The following is a 24160-nucleotide window of genomic DNA, read 5'->3' as shown; positions in this document are numbered from 1 at the left end:
TCACATGCCACTGTAACCAATCCCTTACTAATCACAGACCACCTATGGCATTGGAATTGCTTACGGTGGAATGTGAGTTTGGGGGGCAGTTCGAAAACCACTGTGTTAAAGGTTAAATTCAATGTGGTCACGACATTCAGAATCAAATATTACCCTCTACTAAACCTCCTTGGACATTTCTAGAGTGCTCTATATTGTTTACTTGGAGAACAGACAAACAAAAATGCACAAATATATATTAGATAAAACAATGGTTCACTGCTTTTGTACATAGAAAAAATGTTGATATACTTCAAAATAAGTTTGATAATTGTGGTGATATGTATCTACTGTTCTGTGCTGTCTTGTGTATAAGTGGCTGGCCTGTCCACTGGTGACTTGATCCCCTGTAATCCCCTCCCCCTGTGACCTGGCTGTAAAGGTCAACCTCCCTATCCCCTTCCATTCATTCGAGCACATGGAGTTGGGCCAGCTAAAATCTAATGTGTATTAAAGCCTGTCTTTTCTCACTCAGCTTTTGGAGTCATTGATATTGTGTATCAATTTAATACACATTAATTTTCCACACAGGATGGACAAGCTGCTGAGACCCAACCGCCTCGAAATCGATCCACAAACGCCCGGAGCTGCTGAATGATACAAGTAGTGGATCGACTGCTTCACAAATGTCCACGAAGTCACAGTGGGCTTGGTGGACTCTGATGAGAAGAAACTCAAGGTCCTGCAAGCTAGAGTTGGCCACCGAGTGTACCTGGCGATCTGGAACTGCACAGCCTACTCGGAAGCCATGGCTGAACTCCGCAACCTCTAATCACCCCAGCTGAATGAAGTGTACTCATGGTACCGACTGGCCTCAAGGAGACACCAAACTGATGAGTCCATGGACAAGTTCCTCCGAGTACTGTACGACCTGAGGAGAGGCTGCTGGGACACTGCTACAGCCCCCATGCCCATAGCCCAGTATGTGGAGGATCTGATTCAAGATGCCTGCGTGTCTGGAGTGAGGTCTGACTACATTCGTAAGCGACTGCTCGAGGAGGACAAGCTGCCCCTGAAGGTGCTTTTCCGCTTGCCAGGACCCTTGACTTGGCCCAAAACAATGCAGATGAGATCGCCGGTAAAAACGGGACCCCCACATGCAGACTGTGGGATGAGACAAAGGAGAAGTTATTGAGGGTGAGAACATGTTCTGACAGGTGGAAAAACACAAAGCTGGAGAAACTCAGCAGGTCAAACAGCGTACTTTATATAAGAAAGTTAACAATACATAACCAATGTTTCGGGCTTGAGCCCAAAGTTATCCTGATGAAGGGCTCAAGCCTGAAACATTGAATGTTTATCTTTATCTTTGCCATATAAAGCACACTGTTGGACCTGCTGCCATTCTCCAGCGCTGTGTTTTTACTTCAATCACGACGTCTGCAGACTTTTGTGTTTTCCTTCAGCCAGGTGGAGGAGGAGGACTGGTTAGGTCTGTTATTTTTTTTTTATTTTTTTTTAAATTTTTTATTTTTCACACCATAAATCACATTAGCCATGATATACACTTTTTCTTTTTCACACATATACACTGACTTTTTCTCCCCCCCCCTCCTCCCAAGCCACCCCCCCCACCCCCCACCCCTCTCATCCATTTTAAGTATACAATCTAGGTTGCATTAAACCAGTCAGACAATGTTGTCATTCAACAAAAATACACCAGAAATTCTACTGAGTCCATTCTTTTCTTTCCTTCTCCTTCCATCAACTTAGGTAATGTTTGTCCCCGGTAGGTTTTCGCTATTGTATTTAATGTAAGGCTCCCATACTTGTTCGAATATTTCAATATTATTTCTTAAACTATATGTTATTTTTTCTAATGGAATACATTTATTCATTTCTATATACCATTGTTGTATTTTCAAATTATCTTCCAATTTCCAGGTTGACATAATACATTTTTTTGCTATGGCTAGGGCTATCTTAACAAATCTTTTTTGTGCATCCTCCAAATCAATTCCAAATTATTTGTTTTTTATGTTACTTAGGAGAAAGATCTCTGGATTCTTTGGTATATTGTTTTCTGTTATTTTATTTAATATCTGATTGAGATCATCCCAAAATTTTTCTACTCTCTCACATGTCCAGATTGCATGAATTGTTGTTCCCATTTCTTTTTTACATCGAAAACATCTATCACATACTGTTGGGTCCCATTTATTTAACTTTTGCGGTGTAATGTATAGTCTGTGTAACCAATTATATTGTATCATACGTAGCCTCGTATTTATTGTATTTCTCATCGTTCCAGAACATAATTTCTCCCATGTTTCTTTTTTTATCTTTATATTTAAATCTTGTTCCCATTTTTGTTTAGTTTTACCATTTGTTTCCTCATTCTCCTTTTCTTGCAGTTTAATATACATATTTGTTATAAATCTTTTGATTAACATTGTATCTGTAATCACATATTCAAGGTTACTTCCCTCTGGTAAACTCAAATTGCTTCCTAATTTATCTTTCAAGTAGGATCTCAGTTGGTAATATGCCAGCGCTGTATCTCCAGTTATATTGTACTTATCTCTCATTTGTTCAAAGGATAAGAATCTACTTCCTGAAAAACAATTTTCTATTCTTTTAATCCCTTTTTTTTCCCATTCTCTAAAGGAAAGGTTATCTATTGTAAAAGGGAGTAGCTTATTTTGCGTCAATATTAGTTTTGGTAATTGATAATTTGTTTTATTTCTTTCTACATGAATCTTCTTCCAAATATTGAGGAGATGATGTAATACTGGAGAAGTTCTATGTTGTACCAATTTTTCATCCCATTTATATAATATGTGTTCAGGTATCTTTTCCCCTATTTTATCTAATTCTAATCTCGTCCAGTCTGGTTTTTCCCTTGTTTGATAAAAATCTGATAGGTATCTTAATTGTGCGGCTCTATAATAATTTTTGAAGTTTGGCAATTGTAAACCTCCTTGTTTATACCATTCTGTTAATTTATCCCCCCTCTCCATAAAAATTTCCTTATTATTTTCTTTAACTCTGAAGAATTTTTCTGTCAGTTGTATTGGCAATGCCTGAAATAAGTATAATATCCTTGGAAAAATGTTCATTTTAATACAGTTTATCCTTCCTATCAGTGTTAGTGGTAGATCTTTCCAATGCTCTAAATCGTCCTGTAATTTTTTCATTAGTGGATTGTAATTGAGTTTATATAATTGGCCTAGATTTTTGTTTATTTGTACACCTAGGTATCTTATTGCCTGCATTTGCCATCTGAATGGAGATTCCTCCTTAAATTTTGAGAAATCCGCATTATTCATAGGCATTGCTTCACTTTTATTTACGTTTATCTTGTAACCCGACACTTCTCCATATTCCTTCAATTTCTTATATAATTCTTTTATTGATAGTTCTGGTTCTGTTAAGTACACTATAACATCATCCGCAAATAGACTGATTTTATATTCCCTGTCTTTTATTTTTATTCCTTTTATATTATTATCTATTCTTATAAATTCTGCTAGTGGTTCTATAGCTAGCGCAAACAATAAAGGTGATAGTGGGCATCCCTGCCGCGTTGACCTGCTTAAGTTAAATTGCTTTGATACATGTCCATTTACTGTCACTTTCGCTAACGGTCCCTTATATAATGCTTTAATCCAATTAATATACTTCTCCGGTAAACTGAATTTTTGCAATACTTTGAACAAATAATTCCATTCTACTCTGTCGAAGGCCTGGTTAGGTCTGTTATTGAGAAAGAAATGGATGGCTCTGAGGCCAGTATTCGAAGGGTGGAGGTATTTACAGATTGGATGTCCATAATGAAAATGAAATGGTTAAGCCCAGGGAACTGGAAGTTGTTGAAGCATGTGAGGTATTATTGATGTAGGTTGGAAGGGACTGGATAGCTGTTGGTGGGGGGGAGGGTGGGAACAGACAAAATGGAGTTGAGGTATAATGATATGGGGTCCATGCAGGAAAGTGGAACTAAAGTAAAAGGCAGGGTGAGAGGCTTACTGAAGGGCTGAGCAGATATGAAGAACCACATAGTCTACTCCTGCCTCTATTTCCTATGGTTTACTGAGAGACTTCTTTGAACATGAAAATGATGTTGGCTCCAGACAAAATGTTGAGCAACTGTATTGCCACAAGAACAAATTCTGGAGATTAGAATATTGGAGAGCGATTCCAGTGCTTTTCCAAATTAGAAACAAAAAATAAATTATTCTGTGTTGTTGAACGTGTTATTGTTAGGGTCGGCAAGAAAATATTGTAAAGAAATGGTGGTAAACAAGAAAATCTGCAGATGCTAGGGTGTAGCGCATTGCAGAAAGGAGCGAGAGAAACTCAGCAGGTCTTGCAGCATCCATAGAAAGTAAAAGGCATGCAAATTTTCAGATCTGTGCCCTTCTTCAGGAGTGAATAATAATGTGTTGGGGAAAAAAGTGGGATTTTAACCAATGAGCTGTTTTCAAGACCTAGAAATATTTTATGATTTTAAACTTGCATCTCATCAAATGTCATTCCTGGTCCCAACATAGATTGGCAACCTGAGTTAGTGACTAAAGATTACTGCCTACTTGCATTGATTTTGGAAGACGAATGGTTTCTTACATTAATCATAGTACACACTTTTAGGGGAATGAACGAGTGATTACAATTTACATAAAGAGGCACTTATTGCATGAAGTATGTAACAAAGCATTTAAAAAATTTTGGATAAAGAACTTGAACAGAACTTTTGCTATAAAATATGAAAGCGAGTCACATCCCTTCCTTAAACTCACTTTACTTGGATTTAAAAAAATCAATTCCATTAGGTTGAAGAAGAATGGAGAATTGGTTCTGTGACGGATTATGTTATATTTTATATTGTTTTAAAGGAGATAAATGGGAGGGGGGGGGGGTGGGAGGCTTTTGTGTAGGTCACAAACAAACACAAACCCTTCACAACACAGATCTCATTTAAAATACCAGAGCTTGGCTCAAGCCAGACAGTCCAGGTAAAGACAATGGAAACTGCTTTGCTGAAGGACTTCACAAGTAGGTGTTAATTGGACATGCTGTGGAGTAATGGATTATTGCTGAACGGACTCAGAAGATTGGGTCCAGTGCCGCAATCTGTCTGAAGGTAGTTTGCTGTTTTAGGAAGGACATGTGGTTTTGCAAGCAGAGAGAGTCAAACAAGTTTTTCTCTGAGTGTGACAAAGAGAGAGAAAGAGAGACTGATCGTCTCCTGTAGTGGCTTTTGAAACCCCATTTTGAAGACGGGTTGTGAATTCTGAGGTCAGCCTATTCAAAGCCCTTGTTCATACAAGAGGAGATGGCTGGTGGAATAATGTTTCGCCTGAGATAAGGGAAACAGAAAAGGAACTCTGTTGTGACCTGAAGAAGGAGGTTATCATGGGGCACGTTTCTTCGTCAAGACACTGAAGTGGCTGATTGGAAGGAATCAGTGTGTGTGTGTGTGTGTTCAACGAGCAACAAATCTCTCTCTGAAAACCAACAAGAACCTTCCTGAGTGGTAACCATTTACCTTTCATGCACCAAAACCTTTGTGAAGGTTCACAAATGTACAGTGCACAGTATGAGAATTGTCTGATACTGATGAACTTGCAGAAGTGAGAATTGAGATCGGACTGTGAATCAAAGAACTTTTCTTATCTTAAACACACAATTACATACACGGGCGCTTCAAATGAGAAGGGACACACTCATTACATACACGGGCACTTCGAATGAGAAGGGACACACTCATTACATACACGGGCACTTGGAATGAGAAGGGACTCACTCATTACATACACGGGCACTTGGAATGAGAAGGGACACACACATTACATACACAGGCACTTCGAATGAGAAGGGTCACACACATTACAAACACGGGCACTTTGAATGAGAAGGATTACACACATTACAAGCATGGGCACTTGGAATGAGAAGGGACGCACACATTACATACACGGGCACTTGGAATAAGAAGGGACACACACATTACATACACGGGCACTTGGAATAAGAAGGGACACACACATTACATACACGGGCACTTGGAATGAGAAGGGACACACTCATTACATACACGGGCACTTGGAATGAGAAGGGACACACACATTACATACACCGGCACTTGGAATGAGAAGGGACACACACATTACATACACGGGCACTTGGAATGAGAAGGGACACACACATTACATACACGGGCACTTGGAATGAGAAGGGACACACACATTACATACACGGGCACTTGGAATGAGAAGGGACACACTCATTACATACACCGGCACTTCGAATGAGAAGGGACACACTCATTACTTACACGGGCACTTGGAATGAGAAGGGACACACACATTACATACACGGGCACCTGGAATGAGAAGGGACACACTCATTACATACACGGGCACTTGGAATGAGAACGGACACACTCATTACATACACAGGCACTTGGAATGAGAAGGGACACACACATTACATACACGGGCACTTGGAATGAGAAGGGACACACTCATTACATACACGGGCACTTGGAATGAGAAGGGACACACTCATTACATACATGGGCACTTGGAATGAGAAGGGACACACTCATTACATACACGGGCACTTGGAATGAGAAGGGACACACACATTACATACACGGGCACTTCGAATGAGAAGGGACACACTCATTACATACACCGGCACTTCGAATGAGAAGGGACACACTCATTACATACACGGGCAGTTGGAATGAGAAGGGACACACACATTACATACACGGGCACTTTGAATGAGAAGGGACACACTCATTACAAACACCGGCACTTCGAATGAGAAGGGACACACTCATTACATACACGGGCACTTGGAATGAGAAGGGACACACTCATTACATACACGGGCACTTGGAATGAGAAGGGACACACTCATTACATGCACGGGCACTTGGAATGAGAAGGGACACACACATTACATACCCGGCACTTGGAATGAGAAGGGACACACACATTACATACACGGGCACTTGGAATGAGAAGGGACACACACATTACATACACGGGCACTTGGAATGAGAAGGGACACACACATTACATACACGGGCACTTGGAATGAGAAGGGAAACACTCATTACATACACGGGCACTTAGAATGAGAAGGGACACACACATTACATACACGGGCACTTTGAAAAGGAAGGGACACACACATTACATACACGGGCACTTCGAATGAGAAGGGACACACTCATTACATACACGGGCACTTGGAATGAGAAGGGACACACACATTACATACACGGGCACTTGGAATGAGAAGGGACAGACACATTACATACACCGGCACTTGGAATGAGAAGGGACACACACATTACATACACGGGCACTTGGAATGAGAAGGGACACACACATTACATACACGGGAACTTGGAATGAGAAGGGACACACACATTACATACACAGGCACTTGGAATGAGAAGGGACACACTCATTACATACACGGGCACTTGGAATGAGAAGGGACACACACATTACATACACGGGCACTTTGAATGAGAAGGGACACACACATTACATACACGGGCACTTCGAATGAGAAGGGACACACTCATTACATACACGGGCACTTGAAATGAGAAGGGACACACACATTACATACACGGGCACTTGGAATGAGAAGGGACACACACATTACATACCCGGCACTTGGAATGAGAAGGGACACACATTACATACACGGGCATTTCGAATGAGAAGGAACACACACATTACATACACGGGCACTTGGAATGAGAAGGGACACACACATTACATACACGGGCACTTGGAATGAGAAGGGACACACACATTACATACACGGGCACTTGGAATGAGAAGGGACACACTCATTACATACACGGGCACTTGGAATGAGAAGGGACACACACATTACATACATGGGCACTTGGAATGAGAAGGGACACACACATTACATACACGGGCACTTGGAATGAGAAGGGACACACACATTACATACACGGGCACTTTGAATGAGAAGGGACACACACATTACATACACGGGCACATCGAATGAGAAGGGACACACTCATTACATACACGGGCACTTGGAATGAGAAGGGACACACACATTACATACACGGGCACTTGGAATGAGAAGGGACAGACACATTACATACACCGGCACTTGGAATGAGAAGAGACACACACATTACATACACGGGCACTTGGAATGAGAAGGGACACACACATTACATACACGGGAACTTGGAATGAGAAGGGACACACACATTACATACACGGGCACTTGGAATGAGAAGGGACACACTCATTACATACACGGGCACTTGGAATGAGAAGGGACACACACATTACATACACGGGCACTTTGAATGAGATGGGACACACACATTACATACACGGGCACTTGGAATGAGAAGGGACACACTCATTACATACACGGGCACTTGAAATGAGAAGGGACACACACATTACATACACGGGCACTTGGAATGAGAAGGGACACACACATTACATACCCGGCACATGGAATGAGAAGGGACACACACATTACATACACGGGCATTTCGAATGAGAAGGGACACACACATTACATACACGGGCACTTGGAATGAGAAGGGACACACATTACATACACGGGCACTTGGAATGAGAAGGGACACACACATTACATACACGGGCACTTCGAATGAGAAGGGACACACTCATTACATACACCGGCACTTCGAAGGAGAAGGGACACACTCATTACATACACGGGCACTTGGAATGAGAAGGGACACCCTCATTACATACACGGGCACTTGGAATGAGAAGGGACACACTCATTACATACACCGGCACTACGAATGAGAGGGGACACACTCATTACATACACGGGCACTTGGAATGAGAAGGGACACACACATTACATACATGGGCACTTTGAAAGAGAAGGGACACACACATTACATACACGGGCACTTGGAATGAGAAGGGACACACTCATTACATACACCGGCACTTCGAATGAGAAGGGACACACTCATTACATACACGGGCACTTGGAATGAGAAGGGACACACTCATTACATACACGGGCACTTGGAATGAGAAGGGACACACTCATTACATACACGGGCACTTGGAATGAGAAGGGACACACACATTACATACACAGGCACTTGGAATGAGAAGGGACACACTCATTACATACACGGGCACTTGGAATGAGAAGGGACACACTCATTACATACACGGGCACTTCGAATGAGAAGGGACACACTCATTACATACACGGGCTGTTGGAATGAGAAGGGACACACACATTACATACACGGACACTTGGAATGAGAAGGGACACACTCATTACATACACCGGCACTTCGAATGAGAAGGGACACACTCATTACATACACGGGCACTTGGAATGAGAAGGTACACACTCATCACATACACGGGCACTTGGAATGAGAAGGGACACACACATTACATACCCGGCACTTGGAATGAGAAGGGACACACTCATTACATACACGGGCACTTGGAATGAGAAGGGACACACACATTACATACACGGGCACTTGGAATGAGAAGGGACACACTCATTACATACACGGGCACTTGGAATGAGAAGGGACACACTCATTACATACACGGGCACTTGGAATGAGAAGGGACACACTCATTACATACACGGGCACTTGGAATGAGAAGGGACACACTCATTACATACACGGGCACTTGGAATGAGAAGGGACACACACATTACATACCCGGCACTTGGAATGAGAAGGGACACACTCATTACATACACGGGCACTTGGAATGAGAAGGGACACACACATTACATACACGGGCACTTCGAATGAGAAGGGGGTTGAGTTAATAATAATAAGTTAAAGTTTCAAATTATTTGTCCTGTAAACAAGGGGAAAGTTGTGACCACGGAAGAACCCCCAGGATCGTTGGGAATTGCCCTTCTCTCTCTTTGAACTCACGAAACAACAGAGCAAGAAATTACAAGGTAACTCCCTGCCCCAAGGCCGAAGCGGGGGAGGGGGACGGTCACGTGACGCGCGGCCGCTCGGTGGGAGGACTCGCTAGGCGTCACGGGTCGCGTCTTGGCAGGTCGCTTGGCACCCGCGGCTGCTTCCGGCCGCGGCCGCGCGGAGACATGGCGTCGCCCATGGAGCTGATGTGCTGGCCGGGAGATTGGGGGCTGCCCTCCATCCACACCGACTCGCTCATCGTCCTGGTAAACGAAGCGTTCAGCCCGGGGGGGCGGTGGTCTTGGCTTATCTTGTGCGGTGGTCTTGGCTTATCTTGTGCGGTGGTCGCGCGAACTGCAGGCGCTCGGCAGCTGAATGGCACCTCGGGTTGGCCGCGGACGGAGGGAGAAGGGCAGATGCCGCACATTGATCAAGTCAACCAGGGTGGCCTTTGTCAAGCTCCTCTTAGCCTGTGTTATTTTTACAGTGGAGCCGTGCGACCCCTCACTCAAGGTCGGGCCGCCCTCGGGAGGGCTCGAACTGGGGTCTTTTCGAAATTCCGATTTTGTTTTAAAGAGATTGGGATCAGGGAATTAATTTCTGCCTGTTGGTGTCTCTGGCGTTGCAGTGCATTGAACACCTTTGGGGTGGGGGGGGTGGGGGGGGTGGGGGGGGGGTGGGGGGGGGGTGGGGGGGGTGGGGTGGGGGGAGGGTGGGGGGGGGGTGGGGGGGGGTGGGGGGGTGGGGGGGGGGTGGGGGGGGTGGGGTGGGGGGGGGGTGGGGGGGTGGGGGGGGTGGGGGGAGGGTGGGGGGGGGGGTGGGGGGGGTGGGGGGGGGGTGGGGGGGGGTGGGGGGGGGGTGGGGGGGGGGGGGTGGGAGGGGGGTGGGTGGGCTTTGGAGAGGGACAAGCTTTTCAGGGGTGGGAATTGCCCTTCTCTCTCTTTGAACTCATGAAACAACAGCAAGAAGATTTATTTTTTTGAAATAAATCACAGCCTTTCCTTTCAGACTTATTGTCCAGAGTACATGACATCCCCTACAGCCCTGAGATTCCCCTTCTTCCTGCGGACGAGGCAGAATCACCACTAATTGGTCGTGTTTAGAATAAACTCTGCACAGTGTAAACAAAGACAAGAACTGAAAACAGACTGTGCACGACAGAGAGAAACAAAAAGGAAATCAATTTTAAAAAAAAAGAGTCCTTCAATGAGTCCCGCGCCCCTTTCACATTTTTGCAAGTGGTCCCAGGAATTAACGGCCAATCTAAAAAGGGTCGAGTGTGGAATGAAAAGATGACATCGACCGCCCCCCCCCCCCCCAGTGCAATCCAGGGGCGTCTGCAGATGCTGGCGTTGCAATCAGGCAATTGCATTCTGGGGTAGAAATGACCCAAGTTTCTGGGTGAGTGCAGGAACATTAAGGAAGAAAAGATTAAAATGAAGGTATACACTTTGCACTGGGAAAGTTGCAGCAGGAGAGAGAGAGGGGAAAATGCTAGCAATAAATAACAATCACGGATAATTTTTAAACAGCGTGGGAAAGTGGCAAGCGCTATCGCGCACAATTCAGAAAGACCATGGGAAAAAGCGATAGCAGACCTGACCTCCCAGAATTCCATGCAGCAGAGAAACCCCTCCATAAGTGCTCCGTGCATGCATCCTTTCCAGTATCTTCAATCTTTTGAACAAAAAAAAACGTTGATTGTTGGGCAGAAACTGTATCTTTCAGTTCTGGTCACAGTAATGTTGGGAATTGTCCAAACTGAGAAGGTTGAGAAATAATCCAATGATATAAAGTACAGAGGAAAGGTTCAAGTTTATTGTCATCTGACTGTACATATACAAGAGGAAACTGTTTCTTGGACCTCAGTGCACAAAATGCACAGCATATAATAATCACATATATACATAAAGCCATCCTTTAAAATATAATATATATAAATATTTTGGGATGATTAACTCAATTACAGGATGTTGTTCATTAATCTCAGCTTGCAGGAAGCATCTATTTCCCAGCCTTGCAGTCCTAATTTTGATGTTCTTGATGGTAATGAGTCAAAGATATTGTGCGCTGGATGGAAAAGGTCTTCAATAATTCTTTTCGCCCTATTTAAGCAATGCTCCCAGTAAATGTCATCAATAGACACACTCATTACATACATGACCCCAGTAACCTTCTTGGTTGTTTTAATGATTCTCTGTATTAGCTTCCAGCCTGATGCTTTACAGCGACCAGACCACACAATGATGCAGCCAGACAGGACACTTTCAATTGTACTGCTGTAAAACGTTGCCAAGTGGAAGCTGGTATCTTTACCCTCCTCATCCTCCTTAGGAAGTGTAGGTGTGGCTGCGCCTTCCTGACTAATGAGGAGGTGTTGTGGGTCCAGGATAGATCGTCCTTTATATGCACACCAAGGAACTTTGCTCTCCACTCTCTATCCATGGTGGATCCATTGTGTAATGGAGAGTGGCTAATCTTTGTCCTCCTGAAGTCCACAATCATCTCCTTTGTCTTGACAACTTTAAGATTCAGGTTTTTGTTCTTGCACCATTTTACAAGCCCAACCTCCTCTCTGTAAGCCAACTCAAGCACATAAAATTAAAAGTTCCTCCATTCGTACACTGTTGTTTACCCTATCACTGAACATAATTTAGATAATTGTGTATTGAATGAAGGTGATTAAGAATAAATCATAAGTGCATACGTAAATGTCTTTTTTATTGTAATGTTCCAGGTAAACTTGGCCTGTTTTGGCTTGGTTCATATTGTACTTATTCTGAATAACTTTATGGAAAAGTGTGTGTATAGCATGTCTTCCATAAAATAATCTGCATTGTGAGTTTGTATAAATTAAAAAATATTTAAAATATTACAGCAGAATAAGATCTCACTTCATTGAAAATATTTTTCCATATTATACAAAAGTGGTGGAGAAACTCAGCAGGTCACACAGGATCTATAGGAAGCAAAAGGTAACCAATGTTAGGGGCCTGAGCCCTTCATCAAAGTTGGGCTTGACGAAGTATCTTGATTTTCACTACATTGTGTTGTGTGGAGAGTTGCAAGGCAAGAGGCTGAATGACAAAACACAAGTTTCACACACTTAGCTACTCTATTGTCAAAACACTTCCGTGGTTTATGGCTTTAAAGAGGTTCAGTGGACATTGTCTTTTGTACCTAATGGTGTCCAAAAGCCCGGTTTCATGCATCAGGATGTGTGAACCATACTGGTGAGGGGCAGAAGTAGTACAACATGATGCAAAATGTTTTGATCTTTTTTTTTAAAACACTCACTATGCCCTGACTTATACAACAATATCTTGCTTACCCGGTATTCTTCCTGCTATCCATGTTTGCTTGCACATGGGTAGTGTCTCCAATTCCATTAACTCAAGCTGCACCATCAGCTGCCTCCATTCTGGTCATTTGATTATCGCTAAAGGTCAGGTCAAGTTTATTGTCATCTAATTGTACGAGTGCAACCTGATAAAACAGTTCTCTGGTCCTCGGTGCAAAACATGCAGACACACAACCAAACATAACACACATACTGACAAACAGTATATATACAGGACAAGCATTTCATCAATACAAATAAATAAATATTGTTTTGTACATATGAGAGTTTCGGATGGTTGGTGTGAGCAGTTCCTTTGGTTGTTCAGCATTCTCACTGCCCATAGGAAGAAGCTGTTCCTCAGCCTGGTAGTGTTCGCTCTGATACTCCTGTATCTCTTCCCTGACGGGAGCAGCTGAAAGATGCAGTGTGCAGGGTGGAAGGGGTCCTCAATTTGCGCGCTCTCTTACAATGATCCCGGTAGATCACATTGATGGGGGGGGGGTTGCTCTTATGGTCAGAATAGAAATAGCTTTATTCTGCGTTTAACATGTTACAGCCAGTAAGTGCTTGGATGTGCCAGTGGATGCAAAACAAAATTTGAAATAATGTTCTTCATTTGGTTGAAGAATGAAATCCACTGAACACATTTAAAAAAAAAATCTTTGAGATGACTATTTCCTGTGTATAATATGCACCTATCTATTTTTCACTGCAGGCATATGCCAAGTTTTCACGGGCTCCTCTAAAGGTATACTTCATTAATAATCCATGGAAAACACCCACAGGTACCAATTTAAATGTATTCCAACAGCAATAAATCTTTACATTTTCTGTGTTAAATTGGGCCACAGAGTTGGCATCAGGATTATCTCACTCCTGAAGGGTAATCTTGCCTCTCCAATTGAATTTCAAAATATTGCATTAGTCAAATAATAAATTTTACCTTCAATAGGGCGGCATGTTTAGCATTAGTGGTTAGCACAGCGCTGTTACAGCACCAGCATCGGGTCCGGGGTTTGAATACTGCGCTGTCTGTAAGGAGTTGGTATATTCTCCCTGTATCTATGTAGAGTTTCCTGGGGGCTCTTGTTTCCTCCCACCATTCAAAAATGTACCAGGGGTTGTAGGCCATTTAGATGTAATTGGGTGGCACGGGGTCGTCAGCCGAAATGGCCTGTTAATGTGCTATATGTCTAAATTTAATATTTAACTTTTATCTTATAAAGTAAATTCAAACTCATCCATCAGGTGAAATAGTTGTGGAAGCCATCTGAGATGATGTATTTGGAATATTTTTAACTGCATTGTCTGAAGTACAGATTCTCCCCTTTCCACCATCCATTAATGAGTTAACATTGTGAAAACCTTTTAAAATTATTGATCAATTCCATTTGACATTCTGAATATACATATTTTTAAAAAAATGTCTAATTTTCTAATAATGCTGCCAGGTCAAATGGACCTGTACTCATCCAGGAATCTGGGGGTGCAGACATCATTAGTATTTGATAAAATATCTAATAAAAAAAACAGCATTTAAATTTGGACTTGTTAGGAAGAGGGAGTTTTCTAATTTGTGAGAAAATCTGTAACCAGTAATGCAGGGCTCAGGTCGTTCTTTAAGCCATAATTTATCATAGTTACTAAGTAGTACTTTGTTATGTCCCCCTGTGTTCCCTCTTCTGCCTTCCAAACAATGATTATTTTACACAGGTGCTCCTCAACTTATGATGGGGTTGCGTTCCGGAAAACCCATCTTAAATGGAAAAAAAATCTTAAGTCAACAAAGAATACTGGTACACCTTGTATAGCACTGATTCCGCTGTATCAGTCCCCACACTGATCCCACTCTCTCCCAACAGTGCTGTATCAGTACCCACACTGATCCCACTACTCCGTTATATCCCAACAGTGCTGTATCAGTTCCCACACTGATCCCACTGCCTTGTATTCTCCACACAACCCTTTATCATTTTCCAACACTGATCCCACTGCCCTGTTCTCTCCTGACAGTGTAGTGTCAGTTCCCACACTGATCCCGCTGCCCAGTTCTCTCCCAACAGTGCTGTATCAGTCCCTGCAAGCTTTCCGACTGAACTAAATGAAGTGATTGACAAAGGAGGCTACAAATTATGTTTATTGGAAAAATCAACGACGCTTGCGATTACCTTACTTTTACTTATTACGTTAAAGTAAATAGCGACAGTCACTCTATTGTACCATCGTAACTTCGAAAAATCATGTCGGACCTTCACAAGTAAGGGAGCACCTGTAATTGTGAAAGGCCATGAATTAAATAAAATACTACAGCACAGGACAGCCCATTCAGCTCAAGATGTTATGCTGACCTATATATAGGTCCTTCTATTCTTCCACACTGACTATCCAGTTTGGACCACCCTATTTCAGTTGCCCATAAGCAATACAAATGATTATAATCATGTAGCAATAAAGTATTGTTATATGTGGATTATGGAGAAACATATGGGGCCTTTCTGGAATATTGTGGATTGCTGATGGTCATGTGTCCTCCCTCTCTGAAACTTATTTGGAAGTCACATCACCTGTCAATCAAGGTTGGACTCTGGCCATCCATTAGTGAACACCTTGCCGTTGGGTCATTTACATTACCTAGGGTTATTATTGACTAGGCGTCCAGATCAGAAATCAATGCATAGCACATTCTTTCTTTATGCCTTGTCCAAGTCCTGGACATTGCTCCATGCCAGGTCACTACTGTGGACATCACTGGAAGTGTTATGGATAAGGAGTGCACTACATTTAAACTGAGCCATAGTACTGAAATAGATAAGTACTTGCAGAGAGCTCCCCCCACCCCTTTCCTCCATTTGTACAGGGGACCGGGAATGTTCATTTATGTCCCTGTCTTGTTAGAGTGTGTTAGTAACTGTATATTACTTAACACTGAGCTGCACCCCAAGGTATAGAGAATGTCTGCTGAAGTCCACCTGTGAGTGTGTAGATGATAGGTGGCCACTGATATCGGAATCTAACCAAGGTCTGATGTGAATGTCTATGTAGTTGTTCAGTAATGTAGTAATTACGTATCATTTGACATTATCCCCTGTTTATCTCCTGTTTGTTCAATAAAGTTATCTGGAATTGTAACACTTGTGTCCAATTGTGAACCCACCAAACCTGACATCCTTCCAAATATGACAAGTACCAAAGAAGCACAGACTAGAAGGGCCAAATGGCCTGTTTTCTGTGCTGTAGTCAAATAAACTGAGCTTTATCTGAATGGTTATTTTTGCTGATGTCCCTGTGACTAACGTTGTGGATGTACTGAGGAGGAAGATGGAAATTCAGAATAAGAAATATTATCAGCATTTTAAGTTTGATTGGGGCTTAATTCCCTTATGGGTGAAATGGGAAGGTTTCATTTTTCTCTCTTTCAAAATTATAACCTAATTAGTGTTTGGAAGCAGGGGAGGGAACACAGGGAGACATGTCCAAGTACGACTTGGTGATTATTCGTGCACAGCAGAGATGGCTGCTCTATCTTCCTAGTTAGTTTTGTTTGACAAATTAGAAAACTGCCTCTTCCTACGATTGGTAAACAATTAGACGAAAGATTAGCTCCAAGGATGAGTAAGTAAGGGCATTCATTCAGCTCTCCTCATATGAAGGGGGAAGAATGAGTGGAAATGTTAATGGTGATAGCGGTATGGCAGGAATGAGCTGCCTGCCATCCTTGTATCCAGCAGTCCACCTCTAGAGCACTCAACAACCTGGACTGCATTTGAGGCCCACTAGGACAGAAACGTTTTCTCCCCATCTCAGTTTTAAATGGATGAATCCTGATCTTAGCTCTTGAGTCTTCATTTGGGTGGAATAGCTTTTAGCACTGATCTCAAACATTGTAAGTTTTAATGAATTTTCCTCCTCTTTAAATTGCGAAGCGTGGCTTTATAAGCAGCTATAGGGAGTGAGTGGGATGTGGAAATTGTCTGAAACATAATTTGGAACATTTTAATTGTAACCTGGAAATCTCTCCCAAAGTGAATGTTTCCATGTCCTGAGCAACACACATTTGTTTGCCTGCAGTTTTCTTGTTTGCCGCCATGTTTTTCTGTGGTAGAATAAAGCTAACAATCCAGGGGTTGGTCTGAGTAATGTTGTTTACAGAGAAGATTAATTTATCATTTTTAATTTCTCTCATTCAGGTGAAATTCCAGTATTGATTTCCAATAATATGAATGTTGTGCAACCTGATAACATTCTGAACTTCCTGAGAAAGCAGGTGCGTTTGTTGTGCCAGGTTAATTGAATGCAAGTGATTGCATACAAAAATAATTCTCGTCAAATAAATTAGATTTTACTTGAGGAATATTGAGGGCAGATTACAGCTTTATTCAATATTATTTGCAGTAATATGTGGCTTTACATTAGGTTTTGTTTATGTACAAGTCGTAATTTTAGAATGCTGTACTGTCAAAGATGTACTTCTGAAAGATGTCTCCTGTTGTTACACTAAGTCCAATGTTCCACAAATTGCATTGTGATAATGACCCAGTAACAATGAATTTAGTCCTGGAAACTTTGTGTCCAAGACAACAGAGTGACCATTCTTTGGTTCTTGTTGATCAAACCCGGCAAAGGATCTGAGATCCTATTGATTTTAATGGTGATTGTAATGCTGCAGAGAAGCAAATGGGGTGGCACTTTCTTTGTTAATGGTTCATTTTGGATGAATACTTTTTTTTTGCTTTATTTTACTGGATTATTATCCAGCGCTGTCTGTGAGGACTTTGTATGTTCTCCCCGTGCCTGTGTGGTTTTCCTCCGGGTTTCCTCCCAACCTTTAAAATATATGGGGTTGGAGGATAATTGGGATTATTTTGGCGACACGGGCTCGTGGACCAGAAGAACATGTTACTGTGCTGTATGTCTAAATTTAAAATATAAAATCGACTAAAATTGAAGTTGCTTCAAAAATGCCCTTGAATATCAGACTTCTTTTTTTAAACTTTATTTAAAACTTTAAAAAATAATATGAAAACATTACATAAAAAGAAATGCAATAAACAAATCAACAAACAAACAACCCTCCATTCCCCCCCGCCAAAAAATAACATATTTCAAATGTAAAAACAATACAAAATTTTAAGATATTTCTAAACCCATACATTCCAAATAAGGCGATCACATTTTAACAAAAAAATTATATTAATTGTATGTTATTTTTTCCATATAAATACAAGATCTGAATTCACTATGCCAACGAACTATATTATTCTCTACATTCTTTCCAAGTAGTCGCTACACATTTCCATGCCACTGATAATGCTAAACAAACAAAAGATATCTGAAACTTATCTAACCCCAAACCAGTCAAAGAAACCATATAACCCAACAAAAAAAATCTCTGGTCTAATGGTAATTTAATTTTAAATAATTTTCCCTAAATGGTTGTACCTTATCACAAGACCAAACTACATGAAGGAAAGTTCCAATAATCAACCCACATCTGAAACACAAATCTGAATTACTAAAGCCATATTTTTTCAATTTCTCAGGGCTCAAATATAAGTGATGCAAAAAAATTATAATTAACCAAATCATACCTTACATTGGTCAATTTAGTTACCCCTTCATGACACAAAACTTTCCAATCCTCCTGGGGTATATCAAAAGTTAAATCACTTTCGCATTTATTTCTAGATTTCTCCAAATTTGGTTTATCCGTACTCTCTTGTAACAGCCTATACATATCTGAAATAAAACCCCTTCTTGGTATAGAGGAAATCAAAGATTCAAACTTTGTTGACTCAGGTAATCTCGTATCCTTTCCATAATTATCCTAAATCAAAGATCTAAGTTTATAATACACAAGCAAAGAATTTACTGGTATCCCAAATTTTTCCCTCAATCGATTAAAAGAAAGGAACGGAACTGTCCTTCAAAACAATCCTGAATCACTTTTATATCCTCAGAATGCCATACCTTTAAATACCTATTAAACATTGAAAAGGAAATAAGTTGATTTTGATATAATGGAGTTTGATTTGATAATTTACCCTTTGTACCTATAGCAGCATTTCTATTAATCCATATCCTTAGTAAATGCTTTAATACTGGCATATTATATCCTTGCAATAAACGCAAATTCCATTTATATATAAACTGGTTCAAAAATACAAGCTAATTCCACCTTACCCCAACTAGGAGGCTGCTTAGTATCCATCATTCTACTAACAAACTTTAATTGTGCAGCTTCATAATAATTTTGAAATTGAGGCAACTGAAGTCCTCCTAACGCATACTTCCACGTCAACTTCTGTAAAGCTACTCGTGGTAATTTTCCCTTCCATAAAAATTTCCTCACCGCTTGAAGTTCCAGTTGAAGAAGTAGACAAAGACAATGTGGTCAAACAATAATCATTTATTAGCAGAAACTCGTGGTACAATAATGAAAGACAATAGATGCATATACAGTTATATCCAAGGGGAGTGTCCGTAACAGTAGAGATAATGCACAGCCAATGTTAGTACAGCAAGGCTCGCCAGAGGGGAGACAGGCAGCTTGGCAGACATTCACTACAGTCTCCCCCCGGCAGAAGAAGGGTTAAAATCAAAAGGACAGCTGCTAGGAAAGACTGAAGCAAGCGATACATGGATACCATGTTTGGCCTTGAGATACTCTCACAGCCAAAATACGCCAGTATCTAGCAAACAATCGAAATATAATTAGATGTTTTATGAATATGTCAGCCTATCAGATTATTTACGAATTCTGGTGCTTCGTCTCAAAACAGATGGCTCCTTTGCAACCTTGGGAACTGGTACAGGTCCTGGGTCTTTAGTGTGTGAAGGACTGGCTCCTGGACCCGCTCCAGAATCGCCAGCGTGAGGCAGTGGAGACTCAGCATAGCCATCTGAAAGCTGACTAGGGGTCACAGGCTGGGGGAGGGGTGAGTCCAACCTCTCAGGTTCCCTCTGAGTAGGGGTGTGAGGAAGGGGTGAACCAGGCGAGGCCAGATCTCTTAAGGGTACAGTGTCAGTACTCCCGTCTGGGAATTTAACATGAGCATAGTTGGGGTTAGTATGCATTAGCTGAACTGGTTGGACTATGGGGTCTATTTTATGCACCCGACCATGGCTCTTCAGCAGCACGGTTCCAGGCTCAGGTAAACAGACTGGGCAGTCCATCACAGTTCCTGATTTCCTAGGAAAGGCTAACATACGCTCATGAGGTGTTTGATTTGTTGCAGTACACAATAAAGACCGAATAGAATGTAGTGCCTCAGGCAGCACCTCCTGCCACCGGGTAACAGGGTAACCATGTGTTTTTAAAGCAAGATTAACAGTCTTCCAGACTGTAGCACCTTTCAACCTGCCCATTGCCCTGCGGTTTGTAGCTCGTAGTACGACTGGTGGCAATCCCCTTTTGTATCTCGCCACAGTTCAGTGCTCATGAATGCTGAGCTTCTATCGGTATGAATGTAATTGGGAAAACCAAAAATGCTGAAAATTCTGTTTAGTGATTTAATGACAGATGTCAGGGCAAGATATCGCAAAGGGAAACCTGGAATATTCATCATTTACATTAAGGAAATAAACATTATTGTTGTTGGAAGGTAATGGGCATTTAAAATCTAAGCTAATCCTCTCAAAATGTCAGATTGCCTTGATGAGAGTGGCCTCTGGAGCTTTGAAGTATTGCGGTTTGCATTCTGCGCAAACAGGACAGGTTTTAGTCAGTTTCCTGACTTCTTCCAGAGAGTAAAGAAGGTTGTTAGCCCTTATGTCGTGGCAGAATCTCGTGACTCCTGGGTGGCACAATCTGCTATGGATCTCTTTTAGCCCCTCCAGTTGAGCACCAGCAGCAGATTGTGACAATGCGTCAGAGGGATCATTTAACCTGCCCGGTCTGTACTGGATCTCATAATTATAAGTTGAGAGTTCTATTCACCAGCATGCCATCTTATCGTTCTTGATTTTACTTTTGTGTTTAGTACTGAACATGTAGGCTACAGATTTCTGATCAGTGACAAGAATAAATTTTCTGCCAGCTAGAAAGTGTCTCCAATAGCGAACAGCTTCAATAATAGCCTGGGCTTCTTTTTCAATGGCAGGATGTTTAAGTCCGCGTCACGTACGGGAGAAGAATGCCACATGTCTATGCCCTTTTGATTAAGGGTTCCTGCCAAGGCACAATCTGAGGCATCAGTTTCCACTTAGAATGGGACATCAATGGACGAGAGTGCAGCTTTGACAATATCAGCTTTAATTCTCTCGAAAGCCTTCAAGGCCATTGGAGAGAGAGGAAAAGATTTAGTGTCAAACAGAGGGCGTGCCTTCGTGGTGTAGCCCCGAACCCATTTGCAGTAGTAGGAAAATAATCCCATACACCTTTTAAGGGCTTTTGCTGAGTTTGGGGATAGTAACTTCTTAAGGGGGGCCATTCTTTCCGGATCGGGGCGGATTTCGCCCTTGCGGACAATGTAGCTCAGAATGGGTACCTCTGTCACGTTGAACACACATTTGTCCTCATTAAATGTAAGGTTGAGTTCTTTAGCTTTTGCTAAAAATTTCTTTAAGTTGTTGTCGTGCTCAGCCTGTGTTTTCCCACAGATAGTGACATTATCCAGATAGGGAAACATACCCTGTAACTCATACGTCCTAAAAATCTTATCCATTTCCCTCTGAAACACTGACACACCATTAGTGACACCAAAAGGTAACCCACCATCAGCCTCAAAGGCTGTATAGGGTCGTTCCTTTTTTTTAATGGGGATTTGGTAGTAAGCTACTTTGAGGTCGATAGTGGAGTACACTTTGTATTGCGCTATCTGATTAATCATTTCATTGATGCGTGGCAGGGAGGTAGGCATCCAGGTTAGTGTAACATTTGATTGTCTAGATGTAGTCACTAACCAGTCGTTTCTTAGTGTGATTTTTCACAACTACCACCTGGGCTCGCCACAGACTCTTACTGGGTTCAATTACTCCCTCTTTAAGCAATCTCAGCTTTGATAAACTCACGATCCTCTTTGCTGTAAGAACGGCTCTTAGTGGCAATCGGCCGACACTCGGGGGATAAATCACTGAAAAGGGAGGGAGCTTTGATCTTTAATGTGGAAAGACCACAGTAACTAGCACAGGGGATGGTAAATGTGGGTAGTGGCCCACCGAAATTGAACACTACACTGTTCCTCTGAGATTGAATATCTAACCCCAGTACCACAGGGGCGCAGAGCTCCGGCATAATAAAGAGCTACACATCAGCCAGGCAATGTCCCTGTAAATTTAAAGTAACTTTACACTTGTCCCAAAGAGTTTTTGTAAGTTCACTACAAGCCATCGATATCTTTCGGTTCACTGGATATCTCCACAAATTTAAGGCTCTGGCAACTTCTCGTGGATGTAGCTGTCAGCACTCCCCGAGTCTATTAGACAATCAAGAGTCTCACCATTCACCTCCCCCTTCATAGTCAACCGTTCCAGTCCGTAACATCCCCCAAGCTTTGGAGTCAATTGAGCTATCACAGGGCATCTCACCTCGCCGTCGCTTGAAGTCGATTCAGCCTGTTTGTCTGAACATTCCCCCTTTTCACAGTTGTCTTCTATTCCTGCAGCTCCAGGATGCATTTTCTTGGTGCTTCTTCTTCTTATCAGTGGGAATACTTTTTGCCTTACATGCTTTAGCAAAGTGGCCGAGTTTCCCACAATAGCTGCAGGTAGCAAATCGAGCCAGGCACTTCTGTCTGGGGTGCCAGCTCTTATCACAGAAGTACCATTTTTTAGGAGTTCGCCTTTTTCTTTCCTTCGGGGTTCCAGCATGCCTGGATGTTTCCTTTTCGGTTTCTAGCATTTCACTGGACTGCATGGCACTTCTCAGTGTTTTGGCTAGAGTGATTGCCCGGTCGTAGGTTAAGGGCTCTGTCTCCAGCAGCTTCTGTCGGATGTAACTGGAGTCAATCCCGTTGACTAAAGCATCCAGCTCCAAGGCATTGCGGTGTTGTTGCACATTGACTGCCCTGACATCACATTTATTTGCCAGTGAGTCGAGAGCCATTGCATAGGCAGCATCACTTTCCCCGGGTTTCTGGCATCTAGTCAGCAACTGGTGTCAAGCAAGCACCACATTCCGTGGTGCTGCATAGCAAGCAGTCAGACATTCCCGGGCTATAGCCAGAGTGGTAACTCCTTGCATTACGCCGAAAGGGTCCTCACCCAGCAGTGAGTTCAGGTGGCCCCACTGATTCGCCTCATCGACCACGTTGTTTCGAGCCATGTAGTAATCGAAGCAATCAATCCAGTGGTTGAAAATTTCTCTGGCCCTCGGGGCAGACTGGTCGATTATCAACCGCTCTGGCTTGAGTGCTGCATCCATTTCTGCTAATAAAATTGAAGTGCCAGTTGATGAAGTAGACAAAGACGATGTGGTCAAACAATAATCACGGCTTTTATTAGCAGAAACTCGTGGTACAATAGATGCATATACAGTTATATCCAAGGGGAGTGTCCTTAATACATTTAATGCACAGCCAATGTTAGTACAGCAAGGCTCGCCAGAGGAGAAACAGGAAGCTTGGCAGACATTCACCACACCGCTATATTCAAATCTTGAAAAAAAACCCTTTGGAAGTAAACATGGAATTGACTGAAATAAATACTGAATACGAGAAAAAATATTCATTTTGATACAATTTACTTGACCTATTAATGTTAGTGGGTGATCCTTCCATTTAATCAAATCCATTTTAATCTTTTTCAATAACGGTACATAATTTAATTTATATAAAGATTGATAATCCTCATCCACAATTACTCCTAAATATTTAATTTTATCAGACAATCTTAATTTTGTAATGTGTTTACACGCT

The 24160-nt window shown here is 42.1% G+C and overlaps 1 protein-coding gene across 4 annotated transcripts in view; it reads left to right on the top strand.

Moving 5' to 3' along the window:
* The first annotated feature begins 10093 nt into the window (after positions 1-10093).
* mtx3 (metaxin 3) overlaps positions 10094-24160 on the top strand; it is a 61908-nt gene continuing 47841 nt past the window's right edge. For all 4 annotated transcript variants that reach the window (XR_011357780.1, XM_069938515.1, XM_069938495.1 and 1 more), the window contains exons 1-3: positions 10094-10230; positions 14023-14092; positions 17495-17571. Coding sequence is in view for 3 of the 4 variants with exons in the window: in XM_069938515.1 (XP_069794616.1) it covers positions 10150-10230; positions 14023-14092; positions 17495-17571 (228 nt within the window). In the remaining variant the exon portion in view is untranslated. The remainder of the gene's footprint in view (positions 10231-14022; positions 14093-17494; positions 17572-24160) is intronic.

This window comes from Narcine bancroftii, chromosome 1 (genome assembly GCF_036971445.1).
Source record: "Narcine bancroftii isolate sNarBan1 chromosome 1, sNarBan1.hap1, whole genome shotgun sequence".
Lineage (NCBI taxonomy): Eukaryota > Metazoa > Chordata > Chondrichthyes > Torpediniformes > Narcinidae > Narcine > Narcine bancroftii.
Note: the sequence above shows the minus strand (reverse complement) of the source record. Positions and strands in the feature narration are given on the sequence as shown.